We start from the raw sequence: 13,372 nt of genomic DNA, 5'->3' as shown, positions 1-13,372 counted from the left end.
CTTCAGAGACAATGGCCTAGATTCTCAAAAATTTGCATTATAAACTGGCAGGCCACTGTTGCAGCCATTAGAGTAGCGATTTTAAAAAAGTGAGTCATTCTCCCCAAAATGCTCATGCATTTGAAGTTGGTGGAGAGTAGCGAAGATTCGCTAAATTTGCATGTGCCCATCGCTGGTGATAGTGATGGGCACATGCACAAAATAAATGCAAAACCAAACCAAACCCCAACAACATATCGAGCCACCAAAGTCAAGCAACCCTCCACCTGACAGTGGGAGAGATGCCCACTCTCTCCTGCCGCCAAGCAACACCCCCCCCAACACCCCCTCAACAGCTGGAGAGAGGCCCACTCTCGCCTGCTGCAAACAACCCCCCTGGCATTGGGAGAGATGCTCACTCTCCCCCCCAAGAAACACCCCCCCAACACCCCCTCGGCAGAGGGAGAGATGCCCACTCTCTCCCGCCACCATACAACCTCCCCGTGCTTCCAACAACTCCTGCCTTCTCTCCCTTACCTTACTTATATGGCTGGCCGGAGGGATGCCTACTCCCTCTGGCCAGCAAGCCCACCTCTTCAAAATGGCAGGCCTTCCCCTCCTCGGTGCATCCTGGGGAAGGGCCTGAGGCTCTGATTGGTCCAGGTTGTTTAAGGCCCCTTCTATGGGAGGAGTTGTATGTTTCTGGGCCAATCAGAGTCCTAGGTCCCTCCCTAGATGCTTAGATTGTCTGACTGGGGGATATTAAATTACGTTACATCTTGAACCTTGAATAATGTTTTCTCTAGAAGCAAAGAGATTAGAGACATTGACTCTCGAGGCTGTATTCAAAACAGTTGTTCATGTGATTCTTTTTTTTATAATAGCTGGACAACCTAAGTGTACTACAAACTCCTTTGAATTGGTTTAGATCATTGTTGATCTGATAAATGCTGTAGGTGAGATAATCAGTGGCGTGTGAGGTGCATCAAAGGACTAGTTTCATGCTGGTATTGTCTAATGTATATTTGCAGCCCTTGGTGAATATAATAAGGAGTTGGGGTTTATCCTATGACCTATATGTGGATAATCTCTACATTTTGGTAAGATCTTCAATGCAGGGTATAGTGAACAGCATCTATTCCACATTATTTTGGGAACTCCCTTTTTACTGTGGAATTACTGGGGGGGGGTGAGGGTGTTCTGTAATATTGAGTGAAACATGGACACGTGACTTTTCATGTGCGGAAGAAGTTTCATGAAGAATTACGGGATGTCAGGATATTCTCCACATTATAACACTGTAAGGCCTGGTTATTTGTGATATGATGACTGGTAAGGACTGAAGTTGGGTTGGGTTGGGGATAAAAATGAATGATGACTAGAGAGTAGATGGGGTTTGTGTTGATCCTCTTCTTTGTATTGAATTATATTTGATTCTAAACCAGATTACAAATATAAGTGCACAAATGTTTCTTGCAGAAGCAGAGGGATGGTCACGTTTTTCCTGGAGAACTGCTGACGACTCCACTAGTTCTACATGGCACTCACTCTGGTGTTTCTTCCAGGCACCCACCTAGGAACCCTGGATTTTCACCTATCACCTCTTAATAGGCTATGGGATTCCGAAAGGGGACAGATTTCATTTCAGGTAACATTTTATGGCAAGAGTCGCTTTGTTCAGTCTAGTTTCTGCTATTTCAAGCAGAGTTTTGTTCAACTAAGATGCCTCCGGTTTCTGGATGAAACGCAGATGGTGAGAATAAATCATGTCTTCTGTTGATGGACTTCCTGCGCTTTCTAAAGGTGACAAGATGGCCCCTGCCCTGCTAATGCTGATTGGTAGGACAATTGAAATACGCCACTAGCAAAGCAAAGACTACCAAAAAATTGAAAAAAAAAAAGCCCCAGCCTAGCTGAAGATTTCCTGTTTCTCATGTGGTGCTGTGGAGGAAAACGCAGTGTTCCCATATAGTGCAGGTTTCTCGCTTCAGGTGGGTAAAGAGCAGATGCAACTTGAAGCTGAGAAGCGAGAAGGTAAGAAAATCTTTCTCTAGAGATCTTCATTTCTCTCTGTGCCAAGACTTAGCTGCATGGTTTTATTTTGCATCTTTGTGAAACAGATTTATTACTAAATGGATTTATTTACTTGATATTCTGCTTAACATATAAAGTTTTAAAGTAATTTACAATAAAAATAGGTTAAAACAATTTAGAATAAACATAAAAAAGTACAACTTAACATAATATGCAGTAATCTAAAAGAAAAGAATCTCATAATTCTATCTGGAGCTGAAAATTACATCATCTTCCACAAGGACCAACTTTGGCAAAAACTGGTGGGGTCGATCACAAAGAAAACTACACAAAAACAAGTTTTTAGCTTGGAAACTTATTTAGAAATGAACCTACCATAGCAGAAATTTGGCCTTTTTTCAGAATTGAGAAAATTGTGTGATGTCCGAAGGGAACAAGGAAGGAGATGGGTTGGAGGTAAGAGCGGCCAGTCCAAATCTCAGAACCCAAATGATTCCTCTGGTATTGATACCGACTTGTGCGGACGTGAACAGGAATCCCACTTGGCCAATACAACTAATCGGTTTTATCCCTCTTAAAAGAAAGATTTACTTTTTGGAAATAAAAAGGTTACAGTTTTAACAATCAGATTATAACATTGACTTAAATGGGTCAGCCAGTTTTCCCCCAGCTAAAGCTGGAGTAACTTCAAACTAGCTAAGATGTCTCCAAAGTCCACCGTTGTCACCTCTGGCTTTCTCAGTGTTAGATCAGAAACTTTACTGATCTAACATTGTACTTATGTTACCTGAAAAAGTGTTTCACTATCGTTCAGTCCTGAAGCTGGACATATTCCGTCTTTGCTTCTGAATCAGATAAATGCTGGTTTATTACACTTATGCATGGTGTTTGATAAAGGACAAGATGATCACTCTGAGGGCCGGAGAGATGATATGATGGTTCCGAAAATGTTTTCTAAGTGGCTCAGCTGCAGGAAATATGGACACTTTACAAATCACTTACTGGTTTATTTAATCGAAATATTTGAGTGAAAAATGATATAATAAACAAAACTGCAGAGTAAGGTAGACATTGCAGAGACACTTCCTGGGTTTTGGTGCTGGCCCAGGTTCTCGGCTCAGATTCTGCTCCTAACCTGAGTTCAGGATCGCACAAACGCTGCCGCTTCATCTTTCCCCAGAAAGTTTTTGATTTTCTCTCTCTGCTCTTTGGATTTGGCGCAGTACAGGAGAAAATCGAGTTTCAAGTTTTATTTAAAATTTGATTAAAACGCTTATAAATATTTCTAACGGGGGTACACGTTAAAAAAAGTACAAGTTTGGACATTTACTAAAACTTGACTAACTAGAGACATGAGGGAAGAACTACAATTTTATAGGATAGGAGACATTTAAAGGGTGACCAAAAGGAGGACAAAAATGAAGAAACTCTGCAGAGTTTGACTTCTTTGGGTTTCCAGTTCAATTTCTGGGAAGGGGTTTGAGTTGAGGTATTCAGCTAGCCTCAGTCTCCTTCTCTTTTCTCCTAGGAGGAGTATTGGTTTTGTAGGTCAGCTCAATATTTGCAGTGTTGCCTTTTCCTAGGTAGGTTTGTTGCTGTGGAGATTCCTGGTAGTTGCTGCTCTCACTCTTTCTGTCTGCATTTCTCTTTCTAATGTTTAAACACTGTTCGTCTTCTCCACTGCCACCTGCTCTGTGCCCCACTTCTTGTGAAAAGCAGGAAACACAGCTCTGGGTTCTAAAGCACACTGTGTGTTGTTCATCCAGAATGTCACCTCCAATATGCCGCCATCCTTGAGATATAGAGCCTGACAGTAGATCCTGTCAGTCTACCTCCACTGTAGAAGGCGGTGGACTGGGCTCTTCCTTTGGAGATTCACCCAAATAGAATTGCATAGCTCAGAGCATGGCAGCCAGGGTGACATCGCGCCCCCAGGTCAAAGCCCAGTGCCCTAACCGAGACCAGCCCTACCTGCGATCGTCCTGGTTCAGCAGGAACATGTCCAACCTTGTCTTGAATCCCTGGAGGATGTTTTTTCCCCTATAACAGATTCCGGAAGAGCAATTTTATTTTTGTATTTATTTTATCCATGAGGAAACTGGTGAGGAGTTCCTCCTCTTGGTGACATCACAGAATTGATCTGAGATTGCTAACTGGTGGATGAAGTGATAGTTTCTTAACCTGTGGCCCCTTATTGTATGAAAACAGCAAAGAGTGGGGAAATCTCCTGCTTAGCCACCTTCAACAGAGCTTCAGTATCACCACCTCCCTCTCAGGCTGGGCCAATCCATCCCTGACACGCCAACACGATCCTTCATCGGGAACGGGATCTACATACACTTGTGGTCTGTGAGAACCGGGAGGTCCAGCCCCACATGTTGCTTCCACTGGGGTTTGTCGCTTTGCTTTATGGGGGTGGTAATCTGCCTCATACAATGCTTTCACAATTAATAGCAGATAACGGCAATACTCTTCCAACTTAACGCAACATACTTCCAACTGAAGGAAAATCATACACCAGTTACCAAATGGAGGAACAGCAAAAAGAAAGTTGCCTCAAGGTTTCAGCTTGCTTCCTTGGGTTTACCTATGATAGGGCGCTCCATGAGAATCTCTTTCACTACAGAGAAATAACATGGGCTTTTACGTTTCATCTTACCCCTAACTCCCCCTTCCCTATTAAAATCTCCCTTTATAATTTACAACATCCTCAGCTTGAGGGCTTCGGCTCACATCTCTCAGTCTCTTTGCCACCCTTCTTTGCAGTACCAACCCAACAGTAAACAGTCATAATAATATTGGCATCAATCTAGAACACCTTCAAAGATAAAACCATGCAACAATATTTGTCATAGTAGAAGAAAGATCATCAGCAAAGGTTGTTACAGGTTCTGAGCTGTTTTCTCCAAATATGATAGCTGTCAGCTCGGTGAGTTTCCTGCGGCGTGGGCTGTACGATTTAAGGTCATGCAGACTGTAAGAACCAGCAAGTGCTTAGCAAGTCAGAATTTGAAATCTGATGGACACTCAAGATCTCTTTTTTCTAAATGAAGATCTCTTAGACATGTTGAGTTTCAAGTTTCAAGTTTTATTAGTTCTTGATAAATCGCTTATTAAATATCTAAGCAATGTACAATTCAAGTAAAATAAAAATACAAATACACTGACTTTAAATAAAAACATACTGGGGTAACATACATGAACCGTGAGGATTAGGGAATGAAACTTCTTTTCATTCCATCCTTAAAAGAATCCTATTATACTCGTAAAACCAACTTTGCAATAACTGCACCCACATTATGGAATTCTCTTCCTCAATTTCTCCGTGATGAACTTCAATTACCCAAATTCAAGACTAAGCTTAAAACTTTCCTATTTCAAGATGCCTTTGATAAATCATAATCTAAACTTTTTTTTTTTTTAATATATTTTTCTCAGCCTTATCCTCATCAATCATGCACCCTTACCCTTCTCGTTCTATCCTTCCCCCTCTATCTCATTTCTTCTAAATTATGTAACTTTTCCCTTCCTCTCCATTTATCCTCACTTTCCAGTTTGTCAGTTTACGTCATTTACGTTCACTTCATTTACTTTTGTGCACTTACTATTATTTCTTTCTAATTTTTTCTCTCTTTTAAATTTTATTGTTAACTGGTCAGATATTTGTTTTATGATCGGGATATTAAAAACTAATAAACTTGGAAACTTGGGAGAGTTACAATAAGTTGAACCAATGATTTTAACGGTTGGGGCCTCTTTGGTTCTGTCCTTGCAAGTTCTTGGTGTGTTGAGTCTCGGCATTTACTGCTAGTATGGTGTGGTGGATTAGTGTTTTTGCAGAGTCACCCTTTGTCTAGTAGAGAAGCTTTTACTGAGCTGCAGTCTCCAATGACTCTTTGGGCTCAAACCTCAAGTAAGTCTATCTAAATGTAAGACCATATGCTTACAGTCCTGGGGATTAAAATGGATTCAGGCTTATCTTTCTTTATGCAATGCTTAGAAGACTTCGATCCATTAGGTCTTTTCTGGAAGTGCAGAATTTGAAAGTCATTACCAAAACATTAGTGATCAGCCGCTTAAGACAATTTCAGTGCCTTCTCGGAAGGAAATGTCTCTAAACAGGTCAGTTTTGTGCCTGCTAGTAACTCAAACAGGATTGAAAGAGAAGATAGTTCTAAAACTCAACACAACATCAGAGGAGGCTCCAAAAACTCCAATTAATTATCCACATTAACCCCAATTGAATGAGCTTACAGAGAAGTGGGTCAACGCCATTTTCACATCTATTGCGATATGAAGATTTTTCTAAAACTGTTGATGATTCAAAGCAGTTTGGGTGATGACTTACCCTACTTAAGGTATACAAATATCCCATACAACCACAGTGTTTGTGTGTGAATTCTAGGAAATATTAGCAGAAGTGAGGCAAAATTGAGGGTTAGCCCAATTAACTTTAGCTTCATCTTTATTGGAAGCTTCTGTACTGCGACTAATGACTGGGGAGTCAATTCAGAGCGGTTTACGAAGACATCTGTAATGGATTTAAAATACAGATTCAGATGACAAGATTGACGAGGAGAAAAGAACTTCCAAATTCACACTCAACCAGAAGGAATCTTGAAGAAATCTACTACCCCTAGTAATTATTTCTAGAGCTCTACCAGACATACACAGCGCTGTACAGAGTCACAAAGGAGACAGTCCCTGCTCGAATGAACGTGCAATCTAAAAAATCAAGACCGACAAAGAGGATGCCAGGGTACAATGACTCTTTCATTGATCCAAAAATCTCCTCAGAACAACTACTTGTACTTAAAACTCTTTCTGGACATTAGAAGTATTCTTGTTCTTTACAATAACTACATAGCTTTCAACACTCAATAGAGGCCTTTGTTTCACAAATTCTGCTGCATAGGGGCACTGTTGCAATCCTTCACTATTTCCAGAGTTCCAAGGAGGCTACTTCCTGTTTTTTTCATATTTTTCATCCAATCCTTTGATCCTTTGTGAAAACTAAGACGGCAGAAGTGATTTAATGCAAACACCCAAAGCAGAAATCAAGAGCTCGGCACTGCCAAAATTGTAAGCAGTGAACTCTTCCACTCTTTTCCCGTCCTCTATAGGCACCTTCTGGTGATGTTTCCAGCTTGGCTGTTGCGGTTTGGCATAGTTGATCTGCCTTGAGCATTTGTACTAAATCACTTCTGCCATCTTAGGTTTTACAAAGGATCAAAGGATTGGAAGAGGTTCTGGGTTTGATCCCAGTACTGCATGAGTTGCTTCTTCTATTCAGGCATTATGGACCTCTGTTTATTAGCAACCTGGATGAGACAGATGAACCTCTCATTGTAATCTCCTACCTGGAAAAAGCTTTGACTGACTGGTTGGGGGGGGTGACAGGAGAGAAAAAGAACAGTGAAAGAGTGACTGTAGCTTTGTAGGGGGGAAGGGACCCCATTCTGTACTTTTGTCTAGGGTCCAATTTACTTTTAAGATGGAGAGTTCTGGCTCTATGTGTTTCTCTCACCCCGTCTCACATTCTTGGAGGATGTGGGCTGCGTTTTGCTGCTGAGCCTCTGAGGTGTTGATAACCAGAAAACATGAAGTCTTTGTTCTGACTTGGGGCCCTGCGAATGGCAGTGTCCACTTTGTGGGTTCACTTGCTCCCCCTCACCAGGTCACATCAGGATGGGGGCTTCCTGATGTCTGTATGCTCCCCTCGCACCTTGCTAAAAATGGAGACAACCCATCACTGGTGAGAACACATTTAAAATAGCTTTTTACACAGAAGCCAGGAAGGAAATGTGGAAGGGGGCAAGAGGAAAACATGAGAGAGGCAGGAAGGAAGGAGAGCGAGAGTGAGAGGCTTCAGAGAAACTGGAGGGTGACTCAATCTCATTTGTGCTCTGTGACAAGCCATGTCTCCCTCATATGTCTCTGTTCCTCTGCTAAAGTATCCTTTGGAGTGTATCGCTCTTTATATCTGTGGAGATGTCTCTGTATAGACGTATCACTTGATCAAACCCTTTCTTAGCCTCACCTCCATTTCTGTCACCTTTCCTGCATTCGTCTCCAGTACACCCAGCATCCTATCATCCAAATCACCCCTCGCAAGAATCACACTGCTATACACACTCTATCGCCCAAATGATTACCCCTCACAAACACACACACAAACTCCAGAATCATTTCCTTCATGCACATTCCCTGTCACTCACATCATTACACACACACTCACCAAATTCATCACAACACACTCACTAGAATCCTCTTCTTCATGCAGATACCCTCTCATAAGAACATAAGACGAGCCTTACTGGATCAGACCAATGGTCTATTAAGCCCAGTAGCTCGTTCTCACAGTAGCCAATCCAGGCCCCCATCCCCACTAGTACCTGGCCAAAACTGAAGGAGTAGCAACATTCCATCTAGGGCAAGTAGTGGCTTCCCCCATGTCTTTCTCAATAACAGACTATGGACTTTTCCTCTCAATAGAAGCATCCCTCATACATACTGCCGTCACTCAGATCATCCCCTCATTGGTTTTATTTCTTCTTCTTCTAATATCAAATAGCAGAAATTATTCCAGAGATATTTATGACCTATGTTTGCTCTGTCCTCAGAGTCTTTTCTGGATTTTTCTGTCCATTCCACCTTTTCTTTCACTATTTTATGGGATGGAATGATTCCACAGTGTACGGAGAGCTGGACTAGATGACTCCCAATCTAAGCATGTAAGCTTGGGGGGGGGGGATCCAAGAGTGCATTGGAGCAGTTTTGAGGATGGGGGAGCACTAGCTTTGTTCTGGAAGTTCCTCACACTTTGTTTGACTCTTAGATCTCCAGGGAGGGAAGAAATTGGATGGAGAAGATGCAGTCACCGAGAGGCCAGAGCACCGTATTACGTTCTGCTGTTGGTTGCCTTCTGGGCCTACAGATCTGTGAGTGCAACATGCATGTCTGTCTGTCTCTCTCTCTTTCATATTTTGCTTACTATAAAAAATGTAAAAAACCTGGATCTGGATTTTGGATTTCATTACTCCACTTTTCCAAATGCAAAGAAATTAGAAGTGAGTCACAGTCAGTAAGTCTTAAGTGCAATCTAAGAGTCACCATTGGCATCAGAGTGGATCTGGCCTACACCTGATTTAGACAGCTCGGGGGTGGGGCTAGGAATTAGTTGGCTTGGCTTGCTCTCTACCCCATGTGGCACAGCAGGGCAAAATAACTCGCTGAAGGTGACCAGGGGGATCGGTGGCAGCCTCGGGGCATTGTTAGTCTCAGAATAGATTATGGTGATGCTTGCTTTGAGCTTACAACCAAATTAATTTGTATATTTATTACCTTTGTGAGGAAATTCACTCTAGGCAATGTACAGCGAGAATGAGTTGAATATGGGCAAATGACAGATATGGCAGAGTTGCTATATTAAAATGTCAACACAATACACAGGGCAGAATTAACCAATAGGCCAAGTAGGCACGTGCCTAGGGCCCAAAATGGTCAGGGGGGGCCCAATGAAGGAGGGCATCAACATTGTTTTTTCCAAACAGCGATGGACCCCTCCAGCATCGATCGGCAGCTCGGCCCCCCCCCCCAATCAGCAACGCGGCCCCCCCCCCCATCGATGGAAAGTAAGACAAGCAAGCAACACAGGTAAGAAAGGCAACGGGAACTGTAATTGTGCAAGCGGTGCTGCTTGCCCAAAGCTTCCCTCTGACGCAGCTTCCTGTTTCCGCCTGGGCGCATGGTGGGGTGGGGGCGGGGCAGGGGGCCCAGTGTACTTGTGTGCCTAGGGGCCCTTGACGAATTAATCCTGCCCTGACCGCATGGGGGGAGGGGGAGGTAAGCAAAGGTGGGACATAACGACAGAGAAGATAGAGGGACAGGAGTTCGATGGAGAATCAGGGGAGTAACTTAAGGAAAGTTGCAAGCAAAGACAGAAAAGAGCAGGAAGATGATCTCAGCAAGTCAACAGAAGCTCTGACACAATCTTTTTCTTTTTCGGTTGTCGGGGCACAGTTGCTGCTCTGTTTCCTGTGGTTTTCGGAGAAAAGGTGGTGCTTGGAAAGGAAGGAAGTAAAATCTACTTACCCTGCCTACTAGAGAAAAACATGAAGGTGGAAAACCTGAAATGGTTTAAAAAGGAAACTCTATTCCTGAATTGGGATGGGAAACAGGTTTTCAAAGGTGAGGACCAGCTACAAGCCAACTGAGGGGCAGCTTTGGATAGCAGGCCAAATGTCCATCCCCCTGTGTGACTCGGGAACCCCCGCGAATCTTGAAAAACCGCGAATACGTTTTTTCATGGGGGAGACTGGAGAGGGCAGTGGGAGAGGCAGGAGAGAGCAACCGGAGTGCCGGCAAGTGAAGGAAATCACTCGCTGTATGCTCTGATTGCCTCTTCCTGCACACCACTGGCAACATCCCTTTCCACAGAGCGATCTCCATTGATCACTACCCTCTGTCATCCTCCACTCAACCAGTTTCTGATCCAGCCCGTCACTTTGGGGCCCAACCCAAGGGCACTCAGTTTATTTGTTAGACATCTGTGTGGAACACTGTCAAAAGCTTTGCTAAAATCTAAATACACCACATCTAGTGCACATCCTCTATCCACTTCTCTGGTCACCCAGTCAAAGAAATTGATCAGATTTGTCTGACAAGACCTACTTCTAGTGAATCCATGTTGCCTCCGGTCATGTAATCCACAGGATTCCAGAAACTTGACCATTCTCTGTTTTAAAAGTGTTTCCATTAATTTGCTTACCACAGAAGTCAAACTTACCGGCCTATAATTCTCTACTTCTTCCTTACTTCCACTTTTGTGGAGAGGGACCACCTCTGCCCTTCTCCACTCCTCCGGTACCACTCCCGACTCTAGAGACTCATTGAAAATGTCAGTCAGAACTTCTCTAAGTTTCTTCAGCATCCTCGCATGTACACCAACTGGCCCCATCGCTTTGTCTAATCCTAGGTTAGGGTTAGACATCCAGGTTTTACTTCCGTTGCTTTCAAAGGAAGTAAAACCCGGATATCTCAATCCGTCCTCCTTTTTCTGGAGCCATATGGTACCCTATCAATAGAGTCCTGGAATTGGCCCCCTGATCTGGCTTCATGTGCTGATCTGGGATGGAGAAATTCTATGGCCTGGCACTGGGGGAGGATCTGGAAGAAATCTGTGTATGAGCACTGCTGGATGTGTCTGAGCTCTAGGAGGGGAAAGTCTGAATTATTTCACTCTTCAACATTAAATAATTTTCTTATCTGCTTATATTCAGGAAGTTCAATAAACAACGATCTCCGCTTTGACCTAGACAAGCGGACTATGGATAATGGAAATTTCTCTATGATTGTGGATTCACTGAAGATATCGGATGCTGGTGATTATAAGTGCACATTCCAAAACAAGATACCGTTTGTAGTTCATCTCTTTGTTTTCCAATGTAAGTGGAGAAGGAATGAGAGATTCTGAATTTCATTTCTGCTGTCTCTGACTCCCTGTGTGTTACCTCAAGGTAACTCCCCTGTGTCCAAGGCCAGCTTAATCATTGGACCAGGGCACCAAAATACCCAGCTTCTGACCTCACCTGGTCTACAGGTTAAGCCTTTTCTCCTCCCCCCCCCCCTCCCCAATCCAGTCTCTCCTTCACCTCTCTCACTCCTGCCGTCAGCGTGATAGGCTGCTTTTGGGAGCCCATGAGAAGGAGAGATGCTGATCCCTTTCCAGGGAGAGCCCAGGGGCGCTGGCCCTGCCTGAATCTCAGTTCCAATCCCCAGCTCTGTCACTCATTCTCTGGGCTCAATATTCAAACCCCTCCAATATTCAAAGCTATTTAACCAGTCAGAATTGTCCGCTGACTGTTTAAGTAGCGTTTAACTGGATAAACAATGCAGACACAAATCCACAAAATCATCCAAAAAGCTTTCTTCACCATGCGAAACTTAAGAAAAATAAGAAAATTCTTTAACAAAGATCAATACAGAATCATTGTCCAATCCCTTGTGCTTAGTATTGTAGACTACTGCAACAGCCTCTACCTACCATGCCCAAACAACATGATAAAACAACTACAGACCGTTCAGAACACAGCCCTCAGACTCATCTACTCGCTTAGCAAATTTGACCACATCACCAATGCATACTCAGACTCTCACTGGCTACCGATAAAAGCAAGAACCCAATTCAAATTCTACTGTCTACTATTCAAAGTAACCCATGGAGATGCACCAAGTTACCTTAACAACCGTCTATACCGCAACCTTACACACAGAATAAGGAAAACTCAAAGCCTATTCACCTCCCCACCTCGATGCAAGAAACTTTACGACAACCTTCTGGCGACACAGGCAGCGAAAATTGACCCTACCGTCTCCAAACTGCTGACCAAAACAACAGACAATAAAGTGTTCCGAAAAGAAATCAAAACTCTTCCATTCAAAAAACACCTCCCATCATTCTAACCTCCATCCTACTCGCACATGCATATTCCTTCATGAATGCCTCCCCTATAGTATCTCCTAGCCAATTCTTCAAACCATATCCCCAAAATATATTCAGGAACCTAAACAAACATCCTCTATTTGTAACCAGAATATTTCTTCCCTCAACGTTATGTAATAATCTTCTATAACCTGAATGTGTTGTTATTCTTACTTGATATGTAAACTTCCTGGAAATGTCCAGATTTCTTCTAATTTTGTAATCCGCTTAGAACCGCAAGGCACAGGCGGAATAGAAATCACTAATGTAATGTAATGTAATAATTGTGACTATTCGGCACAAGAGAGCCGGTTGCCTCCACTGAAAATGTGCAGTTACCAGCTGAAACCTAGACAGTTAAATTGCATGATAAATGCCAAATTCAGAGGTCAAATCGGGTGCGTAGATAACAGACCTATTGGTGGCCACTGCTGAATATAGACTTAGCCAGTTAACATTGGCTCACGGCCAACCGTAGGACTTGGTCATGCTGCCTCCCGTGGCCTGAATTTCAGCCCCAAAATGAGTTCCTGACTGTTTAAACTGCTTGTCCAGTAGCACTTAATAATAATAACTTTATTCTTTTATACTGCCATAACCAGATAATGTCACTGAAAACACCCACTTAGTGCCCAAGCTGAAATCACCTGTTTTGGGGGACCCTAGGGGTGGAGTCAGCACTTAACCATTTAAGGTAACTAGGTTCGTGCAGTTATTCATTGCATATAACTGGTTATCTTTTGGCCAGTTCCTGGAAATTCAAGGGGAGTGGAAGAATAATGATTAATGCAGCGGCTTGAGAACCAGGAGGTAGAGAATAACAGGGTGGCAAAATTTGTCACCATTCCCGTGCCCGCGGATAAGAAGAGAGAGAGG

General features: G+C 43.2%; 1 protein-coding gene across 1 annotated transcript in view; it reads left to right on the top strand.

Moving 5' to 3' along the window:
* The first annotated feature begins 1,491 nt into the window (after positions 1-1,491).
* Positions 1,492-13,372, top strand: part of LOC117350309 (T-cell surface glycoprotein CD4-like) — a 45,218-nt gene continuing 33,337 nt past the window's right edge. The window contains exons 1-4 of the mRNA XM_033924552.1: positions 1,492-1,627; positions 8,852-8,954; positions 10,036-10,203; positions 11,295-11,459. Of these exons, the coding sequence (XP_033780443.1) occupies positions 1,517-1,627; positions 8,852-8,954; positions 10,036-10,203; positions 11,295-11,459 (547 nt within the window). The 5' untranslated portion in view covers positions 1,492-1,516. The remainder of the gene's footprint in view (positions 1,628-8,851; positions 8,955-10,035; positions 10,204-11,294; positions 11,460-13,372) is intronic.

This window comes from Geotrypetes seraphini, chromosome 16, assembly GCF_902459505.1.
Source record: "Geotrypetes seraphini chromosome 16, aGeoSer1.1, whole genome shotgun sequence".
In the NCBI taxonomy this organism is placed as follows: domain Eukaryota; kingdom Metazoa; phylum Chordata; class Amphibia; order Gymnophiona; family Dermophiidae; genus Geotrypetes; species Geotrypetes seraphini.
Note: the sequence above shows the minus strand (reverse complement) of the source record. Positions and strands in the feature narration are given on the sequence as shown.